Genomic DNA, 20,663 nt, shown 5'->3' with positions numbered 1-20,663 from the left:
GCAGTGGTGAAATGGACTTCATTCATTTGAGCGCCAAACACTATTGACGGTGCAGTGCCTGTGCCAAGCACTGGGCTAGGCTGTGGATGTAAAGATGAATATCCTTGGCCCTGACTTCACAGAGCTCAGTTTGCTGGTGGGAGCAGAAAGACAACCAAGATCACAGCCCAACGTGAGATAAGCTCCTCAATGGACACAGAAGGTAGTGGCTGTGCTGGGTGGGGGGCGGAGGAAACGGAGTCTAAGTTGGCCTGGAGGAGACATGAACCAATTCTCTGAAGAAGCACATGTTGAACTGAAAACTTGAAAGATGAGGAACACTTGTCAGGTGGATGCCCATGAGAGGAAGCAGAACCATACCTGCCAAAGCCAGGAGTATGTGAATATAGCTGGAGGTGAGGGGGAGAGAGGCAGCTGCATGAAAGCAGTCATTATGTGACTCTCCTCCTCACCACCAACCTTCCTGCTACCCCAACAAACCTCCTCTCCTCTTCAGAGAACTATCCCCTTTTATTTTTAAAAATTGTACGAAGCGGCGCCAGGATGGCTCAGTTGGTTAAGCATCTGCCTTCAGCTCAGGTCATGATCTCAGGGTCCTGGGATTGAGCCCCACGCTGGGCTCCCTGCTCAGTGGGAGGTATCCTTCTCCCTCCCTGCCCCCACTCAAATAAATAAACTCTTAAAAAAAAAACTTCACAAAGACAAAGGAACAGTATAATAAAGACTTCTATATCCTGCACGTAGGTGAAAAAAGTGACATTTTATCATTTTAAATTTTCTATATAGATTTCCTTATTTTTACCAAACTATTTGAAAGCAGAGTATAGACATGACAGTACTTTATCCCTAAATGCTTCAGCATGCACCTCCTGAGAATAAAGACAAAACCATGGTACAATGCTCACATCTGAGGAAAAGAATAATTCTAATGTCCCCTTCATACATTAAACTATCTCCAGTTGTTCCCAAACTGTTATAAGTTTTCCTTGGCAAGGGTGGGATGGGATGGGAAAGAAAAGGGAGCAGTACCCAGCCCAGGTTTATGTATTGGACATCTTCCTATAGGAAAAAGTTCTGCTCAGAATTCTTTAGTTGCCCCCTTCACCAACAGCTTCAAGTCCTCACTCTTCATGGGACTCCAGACAAGTGTTGCCAAGAGTTAGGCAAGGGAACCAGGGAGATGGTGAGAGAGAAGGCAGAGCCAAGACATGCTGGAGGTAGAACTGACAGATCTGGCAAGTGTCTAGCTGGGAGATGGTGGGCCTGCGGCCACGAAATGGAAGACGGGCCAGTACTTGAGAGAGAACCCAGGAAGAACAGGCAGGCTCTGCAGGAGGCAGATGAGTTAAATTCTGGGTACAGTAAGCATCTCAAGCAGGACATTAGTGCAATGTCCACGAAGCAAATGCAACTCCAGGCCTGTAACTGAGCAGAGCTAGGTAAGAGGTGCTAGCATATATCTCCTGGGAAGACAGCATCCTTCCCTTCTGAAATCCCTCTTGCAAGGTCACACACGGATCCCTATGGGCAAATCCAGTCTTCTGTCATCTTTACTTTTTAGCAACATCTGGCACAGCTGGCCACCACCTCCTTGAAATACCTCCCTTTGGGCACTGCCACAAACAGCAACCTCATTGGCTTTCCCACATTCCCTTGCTCCCTCTCCTTCCTACATTTAGCCTGGGAAAGTTGTTTTAATTTCATTCAATTGTAGTACTGGTTTCAAAAGTAGAATTAAGTGATTCATCACTTCCATATAACTAACACAGTGCTCATCCCAACAAGTGCCCTCCTTAATGCCCATCCCTTTTTGTTCTCCATATCTGAGTCTTTTATGGTTTGCCTGTTTGTATCTCACTTTATTTTTTCTTCCCTGTTTTGTGACTTAAATTCTACATATGACTGAAATCATATTTGTCTTTCTCTGACTTATTTTGCTTACAATAATACACGTCAGTTCCATGTTGCAAGTGGCAAGATTTCATTCTTTTTGATCACTAATATTCCATTGTACATATATACCACATCTTCTTTATCTATTCATTGGTGGACAGACATCTGGGCTCTTTCCATAATGTGGCTAGCCTGTGGATGTTGACATCTCAAAGCCTGTTTCTCAGCCCTTTCTCTATCCACACTCTTCAAGCAATCTCATCCATTCCTATGAATAATGTTTTATTAAGAAAATTTTCAATTAAATGCAAAACAGTATAACAAAACATACATATCTATCAACATTTAGCATTCCTATATACTGACAACTCCTAAATGTAACGTGTAGTCCAGACATCTCCTTTGAAGAGTCAAATAGATCAAATAGGCCAAATACCTTTCCATTTGAATAGCTCACAGCCATTTCCAACTTTACCAGGTTCAGAAGTGCTCTGGATTCTTCCTTCCTGTTCTTCCTTCTCTGAATTAGGAGCAAGCTCCCAGATGGCAACAACTTTATTCACTGATATTTCCCAACAGCGCCTGGCACATTATGGGCACTCATATGCCTGTAGAACAAGGGACTTTCGGGAAATGGCACCAGCATCTGCCCAGTTGGCCACAACCCTTGATTCTGTCTGCTTTCCAAATCAGATTGGTATGTTAAAAACACAGGCCAGATCCTGTCACACTAGAATTTATATCTTTAAATGTCTTCCATGGCTTTCAGTATAAATTCCAAACTCTCTAAAATGGCTTGCAAGGCCTGGAATTATGGGGCTACTGCTCCCTGCCACCTGTCTTCTAGCCTCTCTTCCCTTTACTATGCTCCCCTTCCTAGGCTTTTCTGGAGCTTGCTGGTATGCCTCACTCCTTCCCAGTCAGGGCTTTCCTGCGCACTGACCCTTCAGGCTGCAGCTCAATGGCAGCTTCTTGGAGAGGCCTTCCATGATTTCATGTGGTAGGTTCCCTGATGTTCTCTCACACCACTACCTCAATCTTTAAGTCTGTATGGGTTTTTACCTCTGCCATATGGCTTGCTGGGCATAGTGACCATGACTATTATGCTGAGTTCCACAAAACTTCAAAGACATATACATTCATATACATTCAGTATTTGTAGAAGCAGTGAATTAATTGGGTCTAGACTGAGGCCTAAAGAACATCTACAGTTAAGGCAGTCAAAAGATACAAGGGGCCTGAGAGAGTAATCCAAGAGCTGACATGTTGTGCTTCAGTTTCACAAGAAGTGGGGGTACTGGGCAGACCCAGGTCCAAATCTCCAGTTTACTAGTTTTGTGACTATGGGATCTATAGGTGAATATGCTGGGTCTTTTTGGAAAAAAGAAAATATAAATTTCACAGTTTCTTATCACCTGTGTGAAAAAAAATAAGACACAGCAGATGCTCAGTAACAGAATGAAAATAAAAGGTTGATTTGTTCATCAACTTGGAAACATAAACATCAAATTTGGAAACACAAGGGGGATCCCTGGGTGGCGCAGCGGTTTGGCGCCTGCCTTTGGCCCAGGGCGCGATCCTGGAGACCCGGGATCGAATCCCACATCGGGCTCCCAGTGCTTGGAGCCTGCTTCTCCGTCTGCCTGTGTCTCTGCCTCCCTCTCTCTCTCTCTCTGTGTCTATCATAAATAAATAAATCTTAAAAAAAAAAAAAATTTGGAAACACAAGGTGGACATTAGTCCTAGGGAGGGAAGGGTGCCAGGCCTGAAGCCTGATAAACTTGAGTTCAAATGCCTTTTCCAGCTGGATGTCTCACCTCCATGGAGGTTACGTCTCATCTATAAAATGCAGATCCTGTTACTTCCTTAAGATTGGTACTAGGATTAAATTAAATAAACTCTCTGGCCCATAATAAGTGTTTAAAGAACAGGCAGTCCCTTTACTCTTTTGTTAAGCAGCAACTGAATTTAGTTCTAGAGGCTCGTTATTAAACCACAGATAACGTTTAAGTGACAAATGTAAAGAAAGCAAGAAAGCAAATCTATGTAAGTCAGTAGGAGCTTGGTTTTTGATGGAAAACAGGGCATGGATGTGTCAGAGGGATGAATTCAAGAGAGCCGAATATTTAATCCACAGAGGTTAGAAAAAGTCTAAAGTTGAACCCAAGGCCTACTTGGGGCTGATGACTTGTAAAACCTTCCTGATCGTCACCTACTGCTCCACCCCACTCCGACGGCCGGCAGCGCCGAGCCCACCCGCGACGCCCCCGCGCTCCCGGGGCTCACCGGCAGGCGCTCTTCTCCCCCCTGGAGCTCGGTGCTGTCCGCGGCGCCACTCGCAGAGCGGACCCCAGGCCCTGCGCACAGCCCGCCCTGGGCGCCCGCGGGCAGCCGGATGCCGAGCCCAGGGCCTGGGTCGCGCCGGGTCAAGGTCCCACAGGCCAGGCCCACACGGCGCGCGGACGTGGCCTGGGCACCGGGCGCCGTCCCCGCCGTGACCTTGAGCACGGCCGGCCGGGGCAGCGCTCTGACTGTGCCGAGGCCCTCACGCGCCCCGCCCCGGCCCCCGCTGCCCGGGGCCTGCTCAAGGGAGCGCTGGCGGGCCGTGGACCCGCGCCCTCCGCCCTGGCGGCCACTCCGCGGCCGGTCCCGGGAGGGCAGCGCTGCTCACCGGAGCACAGGCTGCAGGCTGCAGGGAGCGGCCCGCCGCAGGACGCCGCCGGCCCAGGCCGCTCCACAGGCCTGCACAACTCGCGCCGCCATCTTGCTCTGGCGCCTGGGCTCCCGCCGCGCGGGCCGCCGCTGACGCCGCCGACGCCGACGCCGCCGCCGCTGCCGCCGCCGCCGCCCCACGGCCACCACCGCGACCCCTCCCCCGGCCGGGCCCGCCGAGGCGGGGGTGGGGCGGGGCGGGGCCCGCCGAGTGGGGCGGGGCGGGGCGGGGCTCGGCCCGCCGGGGCTGGGGGCTGAGGGCGTGGCCGCCAGGGGCAACTGACGGCGAAGCAGGAGAGGACATCGCCCGCTGCGGAAGAAGCTGGGTGTCCTGACCCGCCTGCGCAGGAGAAATATGAGCAGACGTTACTGTACAGTACTGGCTCTGCGGTTTAGCGCCGCCTGCGGCCCAGGGCCTGACCCTGGGGTCCTGGGATCGAGTCCCACGTCGGGCTCCCGGCATGGAGCCTGCTTCTCCCTCTGCCTGTGTCTCTGCCTCTCTCTCTTTCTCTCTGTGTCTCTCGTGAATAAATAAATAAGATCTTTAAAAAAAAAAATTCTGGATTGTTCGTTGCTTGGGTGCTGAATTTGATAAGTCCAGTCATGAAATGAGCAGAAGATATGAACAAAAATTTTTCTAAAGACATACACATGGCCAACAAGCATGTGAGAAAATGCTCCGCATTGCTTTTTATTAGGGAAATACAAATCGAAACCACAATGAGATCCCACCTCACACCAGTGAGAATGACGAAAATAACAAGACAGGAAACCACAAATGTTGGAGAGGATGCGGAGAAAGGGGACCCTCTTGCACTGTTGGTGGGAATGTGAACTGGTGCAGCCACTCTGGAAAACTGTGTGGAGGTTCCTCAAAGAGTTAAGAATAGTTAGTTACCCTACACCCAGCAATTGCACTGCTGGGAATTTACCCCAAAGATACAGATGTAGTGAAACCCAGGACACCTGCATCCCAATGTTTATAGCAGCAACGTCCACAATAGCCAAACTGTGGAAGGAGCCTCGATGTCCTTCCACAGATGAATGGAGAAAGCAGATATGCTGTATGTATACAATGGAAGACATCAGAAAGGATGAACACCCACCATTTGATTCGACGTGGATGGAACTGGAGGGTATTATGCTGAGTGAAGTAAGTCAATCGGAGAAGGACAAACATCATATGGTTTCACTTATATGGGGAATATAAGAAATAGTGAAAGGGAAAGGAGGGAAACTCCTTATAAGGGAAAGGAGGGGAACTGAGTGGGAAAAATCAGAGAGGTAGACAAACCATGAGAGACTCCTAACTCTGGGAAACAAAGGGTTGCAGAAGGGGAGGTGGATGGGAATAATGGGATAACTGTGTCGCAGGCACTAAGGAGGGCACTTGATGGGATGAGCACTGGTGTTATATGTTGGCAAATTGAATTTAAATTAAAAAGAATCATTCTGGATGTAAACATATTGGAGTTATCTCGTGGTCTAGGGACTACATTGTTCCCGTTCATCCCAACCTTGGTTGGTGCTGCCACCCCCATCTGTTAGGGCAGGATATGAACCAACAACTGGCCGAGTGTGTCAAGTGTTGGCAGGAAGAGGCTCACAAGAGGCGACATGAGAGAGGGCACTGAGGGGACACGAGTTGACCCATGGAAGGGAGGGCATCTCAGGCCAAGAAGCAGGTCATGATGGCATGGTTTAGGGAAAATGTATCCTGGGTAAGATAAAAGCCACAAATATAACCTTGAAAGCTGCAACCAAGACAAGTTAGGCAGAAAGGGAGTCAGTGAGAGAAGGGGGAGAAACAAGGAATAGGCCCCAGCCTGAGGGGAGCATTTGGAGGGCAGTCCAAATCTGCGGAGGCCAAGAGGAAACTGCCCTCAGGACTGCAAAGCTGGGACGTCTCTGTGATCCAGGCAGGCCTCTGCCTAAGAGGGGTGGGGGCAGGAGCTGGGCTTCCTGGAGGCAAAGGCAGCTTTGGAGTTTTCTGACTGGAGGACTATTTGAACATGTTAATAATGTCAGGGAGCCATCATGGAGGACATAAAGTGTCATAAAGGATGGAGGAGTGGCAAGGATTTGCTCCAGACCAGGGACATACATATCTCTTGGAGGCCATTAGAAAAAAGACCAAGGGACACAGGACAAGAGACCAGAGGCTGTGTGGCTGAGCGGGTTCCTGATCTCAACTGGCTTATGCTTAGTGAGCTGGTTAAGAAACCCGGATAGACAGGGCAGCCCCGATGGCCCAGGGGTTTGGCGTTGCCTTCAGCCCGGGGTATGATCCTGGAGACCCTGGATCCCCCCCCTCGTCAGGCTCCCTGCATGGAGCCTGCTTCTTCCCTCTGTGTGCCTCTCTCTGTCTGTCATAAATAAATAAAATCTTGAAAGAAAGAAGAAAAAGAAAAAGAAAGAAAGACAGAAAGAAAGAAAGCTGTTAGACCCAAAAGGGAGGCCAAAATAAGCTTTCCCCAGAGCAGAAAGTACATGTCCCAATCCTCCACTGCAGGAAGCAAGCTTCTTCAAGCCAGTGATGTCGGTGTGCCCTTTGTGACTTTCTCACACATTCTCCCAACTTCCCAGCTATTTTTTAAGAGACCAATGCTTTAAAATATATTTTCCTGAAAAAAATTTTTTTTCCCTGAGATGTAAGCTTGGTAAATATTTCTTGATGTTGCTTTTGTGCTACTTAGAATTAGGCCACTTACTCTGCATTTTTCCCTCCACTATCCTCTTGCTCTGGAGGACCATTAACCCAATGCTTTTTACTGGTGGGGCAGGGGATGGGGAAGTACTCTTATCTCACAGGTGTACAGCTTAGGTTACTCAATGCCACTAAAGAAATACAGGGCATATTCCTGGAACATAATTTTTACACCAAGATTATTAGGAAAAATATCTTAAGATTTAAAAAAAGAGTATATATAAGCATTTTAAATATGAGGTTTTTGAGATGGCTTGCACAGGTGTCCTGTTTTTTCCGGGATAACAGGTTCCATTTAACCCCACCTGTCGGAGACCTAGACACTCTTTTGCTTGTTGGAACATCATCTATCTAACCTCTTTTCCTCTTTCCTCACCCAGTTCAGTTTTGATCTTAGGACTAATCTTTGAACAGATCTGTCTCTATCCCTCTAATCTTTCCCCTTTCAGTCCCATTCTTTACACCGATGCTATTACTTTTATTGGAGTGTGAATCTAATTATATCATTCTCTTTAAAAATGTCAAAAACCCACAACCACTTACAGTATAATTTCCACCTATTTCTCTACCTGAGCTCCACTCATGTTCAAAATGTCCCAGCAGTCGTCATCAGCTTGCAGAACCCCTTGGTTATGCTCCTTTCTCTCATATTTTCAGGATTTTACACTACCTAGAATGCCCTTTCCACAACCCTCACCTATTAGCCTGGAGACTGTTCTTTTAAGATTCCATTCAAGCACTATCTAGCCTTTTCCGGGAAGTTATCCTAATTTCTTCCCCCAACCCACCAAGTGCCTCTCTCCTATGAAGAAACATGCACATGCCTCCCCTGCTAGACTATGAGCCTTGAGTGGGTGGGCAGTGCTTATGGTTACTGCTGAAACCCTGTGCTTGTACAATACACATATTAGTTACACCGAAATATGCTCCAAGTTTCTAGAAGCCAGGAAACTGAAATATATAACTCATTGTTTCTTCAGGTTAAAATCTAGGTTCATAGTTTATTAAAAAGCAGCAACAAAATTGAAACTATCCAACTCAAAAAAAAAAAACCTCTCTAACTCAAGTGCACAGTGTGAGAAACTCTAAAACTTCATCAATGTATCAGATTATATGCACTCAGTCCTATGAAACTACTCTAGAATACAGGATGAAAGAAAAGTGATAGAATTTTCAAGTTTTATTTTCTATGTGTCAACATTTTTAATACAGACTGTAATCTGATAAAGTCTGACCCGAATCTGTTATTTCCATTTGTAACTGGCTAAATCATAGAAAACAATTTAAATTAATTTCAAATATATGCCACCAAAAATAAATATTCACCTAATGTGGTCTGATTGGTTTCATAATATCAAAAGGTTTTTTTCTTCCCCGAATAAAGATTCTAAGGTAATTTCAAGATTCCTTTGAATGAAAAAAAATACAGCTTCTAAAACAGTGAACTTACAAAACAATGCAGGGGAATGCTGGGCACACTTAGTGTAAGAGGAAACTTTATGTCCAGTGAAAAGGAAATTTAAACATGACTTTAAACTTTGGTGAAAAATTTAGTAAGGTCTTTACTTCATTTACTTTTAGCTATTCCATAAACACTGGAACAGAAATTGGACAGTTTGGAACTTAGAAAAATTTCTTTTTCCATAAAGCAAACTTATAAATCTTTCCCTTTGGCTCCTTTTTCCAATCCTCCTTCACTGTGCTGAAGAACTATTGAGTTCTTTTAGATTTTTTGTTAGGCAGGTGGTTTCCAAGCTGACTGGGCTTTCCAGGTAGGTAGTTCCTGCACAGGGTTTTCTGGTCACAGGATCTATGACCTGTCCAACCTTGAAAATGATTTCGGCCAGTTCATGTTTCACATGCTTTGTTCGTGGAACAGGTAGAGCTTTGAGAAGCACAATATCCCCAACTGTGCACTGCTGAAGGGCATCATGAGCAAAGTAGGTTTTTCGCTTATTAAAATACTGTTGAGAGAAAGAGGAACAAATCAGTAGTTCCCATCTGTGATCTGACCATGCAGTATAGGCTATGAAAAAGTAATGCACAGAAAACAAACTGGGACTTGGAGAAAAAAAAAAATACAGTTAAGGGGGGTTCTTCTTAATAAAATAAAATAAAATCTTAAAGATTTTATTTATTTATTTATTCATGGAGACACAGCGACATAGGCAGAGGGAGAAGCAGGCTCCCTGTAGGGAGCCCGATGTGGGACTTGATCCCAGGACCCCAGGATCACACTCTGAGCCAAAGGAAGGTGCTCAACCACTGAGCCACCCAGGTGCCCTGCTGTTGTTGTGTTTAATAAAATACCACTTTATTTCGCTCTTTAACTCACCTGGTGTCCCATACCCTTAACCCTCTGCTGTTGTGTTTTTCATCCTAGAAAACAAAGAGCATTTCTACCTACCTGTGCACCCAACTTGGAATGCAGAACCATCCCTGGCACTTTCCTCTTCCTCCCTTGCACATCTAACAAATCAAGGACCCTGTCCCTTCTTTCTAAAATTTGCTTTTCTCACTCCATTCCCATTGCTCCAAGGACTGTTCAGGTCCTTATATCCATTCCAGACTTTTTTTTTTAAATTTTTTTTTTTTTAATTTTTATTTACTTATGATAGTCACAGAGAGAGAGAGAGAGAGAGAGAGAGAGAGATAGAGAGAGAGGCAGAGACACAGGCAGAGGGAGAAGCAGGCTCCATGCACCGGGAGCCCGATGTGGGATTCGATCCCGGGTCTCCAGGATGGCGCCCTGGGCCAAAGGCAGGCGCCAAACCGCTGCGCCACCCAGGAATCCCCAGACTTTTTGTAATAGCCTTCTTACCCACTTCCTTATCTCCAGTCCTCATCCTTATGTCTCTGTCTTCCTTTACTCATAGGATGAAATCCCTGAATACCACATACAAGACCTCTGTCACCCAGCTCCCATTGTTCTTGCATTCAGTCAACAACAGTTTGTGCCAACTTAGGGTCAAGCTCTGCACTTGGCGTTGCCAAACCATGTGTTGTCCCTGTACAGTCTCATACCCTTTAATGGCTGAAAGAACTTCCAAAAACCACTCATCATGGCTCCTCCAAACCCGGTCCTCTGAATAAGAGCCTTTTTGAGATTCAGCTTAAGGATGCTCTTCTTCAGCGATGTGGGAAGAAACAGATGTCCTGCTCCCTGCTCTCAGTACTTTGCACAGGGAATGACTATCGCAGTTACCAGACTGAGTTGAAATTAACCGTATGTGTCACTAGAATTTGAGAATGAACCACGATCAGTTCAATTTGTTACACCCACAGATCAGCCCAGTGTCTGGCTTGCAGCAGATGGTCGGTCTATCTGTACTGATGGGGACCTTTCTCTGCTCAGAACATGGTGGTGTTTTATCAAAGCCACCGGAAGAAGGGACGTCTCTCACCTTTAATAAATAGGGATCCAGGACAAGCCTGGTCACTCTCACTTTAGCTGTTTTTTGCATTGCTGTTCCAATGACCTTCCCCACGATCCATTTGGCGTGGACGGATGAACGAACGATTGACATTCTGTGGCTTTGGTCACCTGAAAAACAAATTTCAACGTTGAATATGCTGGTGGTTAGGACTCACCAGATGAATTTTGTTACTCGAACTGCTAACGTTCAGCAACGGTTTCTGTCAGCCTTCTGAAATCAGCACTGTTTCCTCAGTCCAAGCTCTCATCTCGACACCGTTTACAAAGGTGTCACGGTCATCTAGGCCTCAGTTTCTCCAGGGTCTGCTCGCAGGTGAGCTCTGCGCGCTCCACAGCGCTCGTGCACGAGGGCCCTCGCTGCCCGGTCCTTCTCGCCTATCCCGAAGGCTCCAGCCCGGCTGCAGCCCAGAGGACTTGGCGGAGAGCTCTGGCGCCCAACTTCGCAGGACACCTTCCCAGGGGGCTGCCTTTCTGGGTGCGTCCGACCGGGCCCGGGTTCGTTGGGGTGACCGATCCTCAAACCCCGCACTACCCGGGGGTCAGGCCACTCACCGCGCCTCCAGGCACGCCCCGGGAACCGCCTCTCTCCCCCGAATTCACCCCTTGCGGCAGCTGCGCGACTTTCCGCGCGCGGGTCCCGCGGAGCGCCTCAGAGCGTGATGACGTCACGCAAGTAGCTCCGCGTCAGACGTCTCCTCTCATTGGACCGTGTGTCACCTCAGCTATGGGCGGGGTAAAGGCAGGGCTCCGCCCACTTCCCCTTAAAGGAACCCCGGACCGTCTATGACCGGGAGGTTCGTCCCTGACTTTTCTCCATGCGCGGGGCCGCTGGAGTATTCCGGTCTTTTATTTAACTATTCCCTTCGGTTTCCTCTTCTTATGCTGGGCTCCCAGACTCGGACAAGGCCTTCCAAATCAGAGGAACCTCATTCATTCATCCAACGCCGCTAAATGCTTAGACTTACGCGTTCTGCCCCACGTCCGCTTTCAAGAAAAACTTCAGTAGGATTTTGTGCCCAATTTGATTTTCGGTGTTATTTCTCCATATCCGCGAGACGGAGAGAAGTCCAGCATTGGCACATATTTGTGTGTGACGATTAGGAGGAAGTTAGACGGGCCGTTAGTCTTCGCAGACCGAGGAGGACAGGGAAGTCAGGGAGTTCAGAGAAACAGAGCAGTAGGCTCCGGGGACCTGAGGGCCGCGGTGGCGGTGTGGTCCGTGCTTGACCGCCGGAACGTCTTAGCAGCTGCTGAGGGAGGACCGGGAAATTAAGAGTTCTCCCATACATCAGTCTGTCCAACACCCGTTTCTTTTTTAGCCAGCAGGTGTACGACTTCTCTCGCTCCGCGCTGGGCAAAAAGATGATTCACAGGACACTCCCGCTTCCAGACAGCCCACAGTCCAGTAAGGACGGATGGGTGAGGAGACAAGTGTACGGCTGTGGGTAATGGAACCTTGGGAAAGGACTGCATAAGTCTGCAGAGAGGAGGACACTTGAGCAATGCATCGCCCTTGAACAGGGGCTACAGCTTGAGGGGAGATGGACATGGGATGTGGAGAGGGCCTGTGAGGCAGATGGAGAGCATGGGCAGGCGTGCTGGGGTTTGACAGGCAGTGTGGTGAGCAGGAGACGGATACTGCCCGGTTATAGGATCGGGAAGAGTGGAGGGATTCAAGTTGGCCGGGGAGGGGCTCCACCTGGGAAGCATTTCTTAAGGGCCTCACTTTTACCTCTAAGTGATGAGACCCCTTTGAGAGAAATGAATAGTTTCGCTAGACTTCAATATCATTGTGGTAGGAGTATGGAACACAGATTGGAGAGATTGGAGGCTAGATGCTTTGTCAGGGATAGTGGAAACCTAACTCAGAGCAGTGGGAATGAAAGAAAGTGGGTTGGAGAAGTGATTGGGAAATTGGCCATGTGAGGCAAAGGGACAGAGAGGAGGTAACACTATGTGTAATATGGCATATAAATAACAGAAGCTTATTTTCTCACAGTTCTGGAGGCTAGAAGTCTGAGGTCAAGGTCCCTATCTGGTGAAGGCTCATTTCCTGGCTTGCAAATGATCACTTTCTTGCTATGTCCTCACATGGCCTTTCTTCTGTGTATGTGTGCACAGGGAGAGAGAGAAAACAGACAGGAGGTGTTTTCTTTTTCTTTTACTCTAATCCATTGGATTAGGGCCCTACCTTTATGCCCTCATTTAATCTTAAATGTGTCCTTAAGGTCTTGTCTTCAAATACCATCACATTGGGGGTTAGGGCTTCAACATACATATGAATGGGGGGGGGGCACAATTCAGTCCATAACAATAAAATCAAAGAAGCAAAGTAAAAGCCTTGTAATCTTAAATTCGATTTGGGAATAAAGTATGAGCACATGATTTATTTTTCTCCAAAAAATTTTTTCTAGTAGGATTCCTGGGTGGCTTAGCGGTTGAGTGTCTGTCTTTGGCTCAAATACTGATCCTGGATGAGTACCACATTGGGCTTCCCGCAGGGAGCCTGCTTCTCCCTCTGCCTATGTCTCTGTGTCTCTCATGAATAAATAAATACAATCTAAAACAAACAAACAAAAAAGTTTCTCTAGGAAGCCTAAAAACCCAGGATTAATCAGTTCCTAGCACCCAGAAAAAATGGTATTTATATACCATTTTTCTCTGAAAGAAACAAAGGATCCTTGAAAAATGACTGAGCAGGAAATGTGTGAGTGAAACTTGGGACATCCTGTGTCAGAAATCAAGAGAGCTATTAAAGATGAATGGAGTCAGGTCAGAAGCCTACCCGAAGCAGTTCCTACTGAACTAAGATGAAATTATAAGAGGCTAAAGAGAATTATAACTGCAATGGATTGAAAAACATGAAATATATAAAAATCCATGAGTTCATAAAGGTACTTAAAAGTAAAGCCCTGGTTGCTTTGGGGAGTCCTAGGGCACCAAGTCAATAATTTGAAAAATAAAAGAAACCCATCTATCATAAAATATGATACAAAATGCATTTCAAAATGACCAAATAATTAACGCATAAGGAATGACAGAATTAAAAAATATTTTTTTTGCAACCACTAATGAAATGATGAATAATATCACTAAAGGTTAACAAAATCATTAAAAGATTGATGGGCAACGTCATAATAAAAAGCAGAGTAATACTACCTGAGCCACCAAATTAATCTTACTATCAGTAAAAGTGAGTCAACTAGACATTATACATCTTTTGGTGTAAAAGAAGAAAGTATATAACATGACTATAAAATGATATTGCATAAAAAGTGATCTGAATCTATTCAATTTTCTAGATCTAATCACCATTTTACAATGAATACAGGAGATAGAGGAACGAGTTAAATAACACCAGGAGCAAGTAACCTTTGAAATAAAAAACCTAGTAGATGGGTTTTTGGCAGATTAGATAGAGCTGAAGGGGGACTTAGTAAACTGCAAGGTAAACCATAAGAAATTATTCAGAGTGTAGCAGAGATGAAAGTGTGGCAAGTAGATTGAGAAGCTCTGAAAACCCAGAAGACTCCATCCCAAGATTGCTAGAACTCATACAACAATTTGGCAGCGTGGCAGGATACAAAATCAATGCCCAGAAATCAGTGGCATATCTATACACCAACAATGAAGAAAGAGAAAGACTGAAGAAAGATAAAATAAGGAGTCAACCCCATTTACAATTGCACCCAAAAGCAGAAGATACCTGGTAATAAACCTAACCAAAGAGGTAAAGGATCTATACCCTAAAAACTGTAGAACACTTCTGAAAGAGATTGAGGAAGACACAAAGAGATGGGAAAATATTCCATGCTCATGGATTGGCCTTAGGAAGCATGGTTCTACTTCTGCTCATTCAAACAACCTTCTTGACTCTTCCCAGTCCTAGATAATGTGCTGAGATAGTGTGCATTAGTAACATAACATCAGGAAGCATAGACAATAGGATAGAGTAGAAATTATTTGTGAGACTTGGATTGGAGAAACTTTGTATGTTTAGAAGGTTCCCAGGATTACCCTCAGGTTCAGTAAATCACTAGAAGGATTTCTAGATTACTCACTCTTGTCAGGCAGGACATTCCAAGGACTTACAAGATTACCTCCCAGGAGCCAGGGCAAAGTGCCAAACCTTTCTTTGGGTATGATTTATCTTTTACTAAACAGCTTGGTATGTCAAATACCCTCCTATATAAGGGCTTTTCTAGCTTCCAAGAGTGTGTATAACCTCTACAGAATTCCAAAAATTATAAAATCATAAGCTGCCAGACCTTCTTAATGATTAGACTTAGAAGTCCAGAACAACACTTCTTTTGCATTTCTGTTGGATCAAGTAAGTCAGAAGCTGATCCAGATTCAATGTGTGAACGGGGCTACACAAGAGCATAAATATCAGGAGATGTGGAGACTGCTTACCGTGGTCCTTTCTTATTTTATAATTTTAATTCCAGTGGTTAAACATTAAAGAATTCCTTATGGTGAGGTAAGTGTGAGTTTTGTTTGTAGTCTTTTCCTTCATGTCCTTTTATATAAAGCAACACCAAAAAACCAATCCCCCCCCCCCCCCAAAAAAAAATCTTTGGTTCAGACTACACTGTTGTTTGGATTCATTCTAATTATGCTTTGTCTCATTCTCACAGAATGAGGGTTTTTTCTGTAGATCTGTTATGGTTTTCTTGTGATGAATCATCACATTCTAGAATTCTCCAAGTATGAATTGTCCCTGGTGAATCTTTGCATTATCATACCATGAAATGGCTCTTCATGATGAGTTTTGCACTTTTTTGTTTTTTCTTTGGATTCAGGCCTAGTGCCTTAGATTTTGAAAGACAAACAGTTCTTTGGGGGAAGAAATAAAACCAAAAATAAATTTTACAAGAAATATATAGTCCCACCCCCACCCCCACCCCCCCGACAAGGCCCGGTCATGACCCTGAAACCCAAGGAATGAATGTAGAAGAGGGAAGAACCAGTGAGCAGAGGACAAAAGTGATTGTAAATGATGTTGCCATTTGGTTGTATAAGGTGAACAGAGGATATTTAACCAGAGTACTGGATGAAGAAAAGGTTGACAAGGAAACTAAAAAGAAGTTATGGTCCTTGAGTACTAAGAGGACAAGGTTTTGAAAGATCAGGTTCTGGAGTCTGGATCATCTCTGATTCTAAGGATACTATAGTATATATATTATAATAATATGTAATATATATATATATATATAGTAATCTGAAGTCAGTGTAGGAAGGTTTTAGGGAGTTTCTGAACTCTACAAAATTGTATATGTAAAATATGGTGTGTATCTACAGGCCTTTGTGGGAAAGTAGTCAATGGCTTTTATCAGATTCTCGAAGAGGTCTGTGATCCTGTTCCTCCCAAATTAAGAAATTACTGCCTTATACCCAGATAACTACAAAAGACTTTGAATTCGTGATACAGCTACTTTAGGCTTTTGATTTAAATCTATCCAAGACACTGCTACCCTGTTAACCTTCCCATTTTTGTAATAGTTCTGTAGCTTCCACTTTGTACCAGAAGCACTTTGTATCTCTGCTTTACATCTAACTAAAATTAATTTATATATATAAATTATATATACATGTATATATATGTATGTGTGTGTATATATATATACATATATAGTAATACATATATATAGTATATATATGTATATACATATATAGTAATATGTATATATATGTATGTATGTATGTATATGTGTGTGTGTGTGTGTGTGTGTATATAGTAATCGAGAAGATCCATGCCCAGGAAAATGAAACCTAGCTATCATGCTGGAGAAACAGATTCTGTTCTATATTTCAATTTGCAAATGGCAGGACTTCATTCTTTTTGACCATTGAGTAATATGTCATTGTACATATATATGCTGCCTCTTTTTCTTCTTACTTTTTTTTTTAAAGCATTACTTCCAGGCACTCTGGGCTCAGGAGAATCCAGACTGAGAGATTTTCATGTTGCTTTTGACGTCAATTTGGCCCTCTTCTCCAAAGCTTCTGGTCATGTGGCAGGAGACACCAACAGGTACCACAGGAAGCTTGGGGCAGCCCACTGGAGAGCAGACCACACTGTGAGCTGAGTGGGCTCACAACTGTTACCCCTCTGTGTGTGTGTGTGTAGAGGGGACAGAGGAGAGGAACATGCCCTTCCTGGGCAGAAACCAGCTGCCAGGTGTTGGAAACCTGACATATCTTTTGTGTTCAGACTCCAGGTCATAGGAGGCAAGATGAGAAGGTGAGTGCTGGGACCAAGCTCAACTACAAATATGTTAGTCATGAGCCCAAAAGTCTTTTTCCATCTGGCTTCTGGCTTTTCCATCTGGCTTCCTCCTTGCCAGATGTCTTTTCAGCTGCCCCTCTGCCCTGAACTGGAGAAGATGGTATCTACTGGGGGTGTCCCCTTGTGGTGATGTCCAGGGAGGACCCAGTTGTGTTTGGATGTAAAGTTCTGTAAATATCTGTGAAATCCATCTGGTCTAGTGTATCATTTAAAGCTCTTGTTTCTTTGGAGATGTTGTGCTTAGAATATCTGTCAATTGTAGAAAGTGCCTTGTTCAAATCTCCCAGTATAAGTGTATTATTATCTAAGTATGTCTTAACTTTTATTAATTGATTGATATACTTGGCAGCTCCCACATTAGGGGCATAAATATCCATGATTGATAGGTCCACTTGTTGGATAGATCCTTTAAGTATGATATAGTGTCCCTCTTCATCTCTTACTACAGTCTTTGGGATAAACTTTAATTTATCTGATATGAGGATGGCTACCCTTGCTTTCTTTTGACGACCATTAGAATGGTAAATGGTTCTCCAGCCTTCTATTCTCAGGCTGGTTGTGTCCTAAGGTCTAAAATGAGTCTCTTCTAGATAGCAAATAGATGGGTCTTGCTTTTTTATCCAGTCTGAAGCCCTGCATCATTTGATGGGATCATTTAGCCCATTCATGTTCAGAGTTACTATTGAAAGATATGACTTTAGTGTCATCATAATACCTGTTCAGTCCCCGTTTCTGTGGATTATTTCTGTGGGCTTCCTTTTTCTTTTACAGGATCTCCATTAGTATTTCTTGCAGAGCTGGTTTGGTGGTCACATATTCTTTCAGTTTCTGCCTATCTTGGAAGATCTTCATCTCTCCTTCTATTCTGAATGAGAGCCTTTCTGGATAAAGTATTCTTGGCTGCAGGTTCTTCTCATTTAGGACCCTGAATATATCCTGTCAGCCCTTTCTGGCCTGCTAGGTCTCTGTGGAGAGGTCTGCTGTTATCCTAATGCTTCTCCCCATAAAAGTTAGGGATCTCTTGTTTCTTGCTGCTTTAAGGGTTTTCTCTTTATCTTTGGAATTTGCAAGTTTCACTATTAAATGTTGAGATGTTGAATGGTTTTTATTGATTTTTTTGGGGGGGAATCTATCTCCTGGATCTGAATGCCTGTTTCCCTCCCCAAATTAGGGACATTCTCAGCTATTATTTGTTCAAATATGCTTTCTGGTCCTCTGGCCCTTTTGGCGCTCTCTGGAACCACAATTAAATGTAGATTTTTCCTTCTGAGGCTGTCATTTATTTCCCTCAACCTTTCCTCATGGTCTTTTAATTGTTTTTCTTTTTTTCACTCAGCTTCCTTCCTTGCCATCAACTTGTTTTCTATGTTGCTCACTCTTTCTTCTACCTCATTAACCCTCATCATTAGGACCTCCAGTTTGGATTGCATCTCATTTAATTGATTTTTAATTTCGGCCTGATTAGATCTATATTCTGCAGTCATGAAGTCTCTTGATTCTTTTATGTTTTTTTTTCCCAGTGCCACCAGTAGCTTTATAATTGTGCTTCTGAATTGGCTTTCTGATCTTTTGTGGTGAGTTCTTTCGAGTCATTTTGCTCAGTGCAGCGTGGCTGTATGAGTGAGCTGAGCAAGAATATCAACTACAACCTAAGTAAATTTCACCCTAGATGCAACAAAGAGGAGAAAAAAAAAAAAGAAAAAGAAAAAAGAATAAAAAAGGGAGACGAAAAAAAGCAGGGGACTGGGAGATGTTGGTGGTGATGAAGTTGTAGTGGAGGGAGAATGTAGTCTACCTGAGGGGTTCTAGAGGGTGAACTTCTGAGTATATTAAGTTCTGTATGTTTGAAGATGCTCAGTTCCAAATTTATATAAACCAGAAATACTTGTAGAAGCCCCCAACACTGACCACCAAAACATAAATGAGATAAAAGAGGAGGGAAGAATATGAATGAGGAATCTCACAAAATAAACAGCACAGTATACCACTTTGTTCTGGGTGCATGCTGGTCATGACTTAGAAGGTATTAATTTAAGCCATTGTAGAACAAAATGAGGCAGAGAAAACAGAAAAAAAATATCTTCTGTATCTCCCAAAATTAAGTTGAGTATGTTGAAGGGAATCTAGAAGTGGAAAATATATTTAGGACCTGTAATTGTAGAAATATGAAAGTCAAAAAGGAAGAATGTTAAAAATGAAGAGATGGTAAAGTATTGTAGTTAAGGTGGGAAAAGAGAAAAATATTGGAATATTTTAGTCTGATATAAAAACAAATTGTAGGGATCCCTGGGTGGCGCAGCAGTTTGGCGCCTGCCTTTGGCCCAGGGCGCGATCCTGGAGACCCGGGATCGAATCCCACGTCGGGCTCCCGGTGCATGGAGCCTGCTTCTCCCTCTGCCTGTGTCTCTGCCTCTCTCTCTATCTCTCTGTGACTATCATAAATAAATAAAAATTAAAAAAAAATTTCTATCAATTTAAAAAAAAAAAACAAATTGTACTGGAAAAAGGGACAAAAAGAGGAGGCCCTCTACTTCTATATACTATAAATCCATGGACTTCCCCTGGAGCTTTCCAGCGCTGCTGGGTCAAGAACTTGCTCTTCCCCTGTCCTTCCAGCTGGTCTTCTGGGGAAGGGGCCTGCTGTGCTGACTCTCATGTGTGTGTACCTGGGGGTGCTGCCCCACCCCCGCCAGATGCCGGGTTCAGTGGTAGCTGTTGACCCCATGAGGCTTCTGTTTCTGGTGGCCCAGCTCTGTCCCAGGCACAGGGTGACACCAGGAGGAACAAGAACAGTGGTGGCGGCCAGGTCTCCAGCCCTGGAGTCAGCTCGCCACGGTAACTACTGCAGCTCCCAGTCTGCACTGGCCTAGATGCTCCCAGGCTGGCGCGGGTGCACTGATCTGCACATCTTGGGGGAACCCAGCAGCAGGAGAGTCCTCGCTGTTCTGTGCCCTCCCCGCCTCCGCCCCTCCGGGGTGGCCGGTGTGGAGCGCAGGATCGTGAGCTGTGTCTGCTCAGCGCCCTGGGAGCCGGGCCCTGCGCTGCTGAAATCGCGCTCCCGGAGCCGCAGCTTCCGAAGGCAGCAGGGTGCAGCCCCCTCCGCCTGGAGCCCCCGCCTGACCGACCCGCTTCTCCCCCATGCCCCACTGGATCCGCACTCTAGCCCTTTACCGAAATGGGCCCACAGTTTGAAAGCCACTGTTTCTTTGTTGATGTTCTGCTTAGATTATCTGTCCATTGCTGTAAGTAGGGCATTAAAGTCACCTACTATTACTGTATTATTATTGATTAGTTCCATTATGTTTTTTATTAATATATTACTTAATATATTTTGGTGACCCTATGTTGGGTGCATAAATATTGACAATTGTTATATCTTCTTGTTGGATTACCCCTTTCTTATTACATAGTGTCTTTCTTTGTCTCTTGTTATGATATTTGGTTTAAGGTTTATTTTGTTTGGTATAAGCATCTCTACTCTGGATTTCTTTAGGTATCTTTTTGCATGATAGATATTTCTCCATCCTCTCACTTTCAATCTGCAGATTTCCTTAGATTGAAATGAGTCTCCTGTAGGTAGCATAGAGAGGGGTCTTGTTTCTTTATCCATCTGTCTTTTTTTTCCT

The 20,663-nt window shown here is 44.7% G+C and overlaps 2 protein-coding genes across 2 annotated transcripts in view; both read right to left on the bottom strand.

Moving 5' to 3' along the window:
* NIPSNAP2 (nipsnap homolog 2) overlaps positions 1-4,962 on the bottom strand; it is a 35,011-nt gene extending 30,049 nt beyond the window's left edge. The window contains exon 1 of the mRNA XM_041748119.1: positions 4,565-4,962. Within this exon, the coding sequence (XP_041604053.1) occupies positions 4,565-4,656 (92 nt within the window). The 5' untranslated portion in view covers positions 4,657-4,962. The remainder of the gene's footprint in view (positions 1-4,564) is intronic.
* Positions 4,963-8,477: 3,515 nt separating this feature from the next.
* On the bottom strand, positions 8,478-11,432 carry MRPS17 (mitochondrial ribosomal protein S17). Its single transcript, XM_041750792.1, has 3 exons — positions 11,301-11,432; positions 10,717-10,856; positions 8,478-9,276 (listed from the first exon to the last, which is right to left on the bottom strand). The coding sequence occupies exons 2-3, from the start codon at positions 10,837-10,839 to the stop codon at positions 9,007-9,009; spliced, it is 393 nt and encodes a 130-aa protein (XP_041606726.1). The 5' UTR covers positions 10,840-10,856; positions 11,301-11,432; the 3' UTR covers positions 8,478-9,006.
* Positions 11,433-20,663: the final 9,231 nt, after the last annotated feature.

The sequence above is a fragment of the Vulpes lagopus genome, chromosome 3 (assembly GCF_018345385.1).
Source record: "Vulpes lagopus strain Blue_001 chromosome 3, ASM1834538v1, whole genome shotgun sequence".
Classification (NCBI taxonomy): domain Eukaryota; kingdom Metazoa; phylum Chordata; class Mammalia; order Carnivora; family Canidae; genus Vulpes; species Vulpes lagopus.
This window is presented reverse-complemented; position numbering and strand designations above follow the sequence as displayed.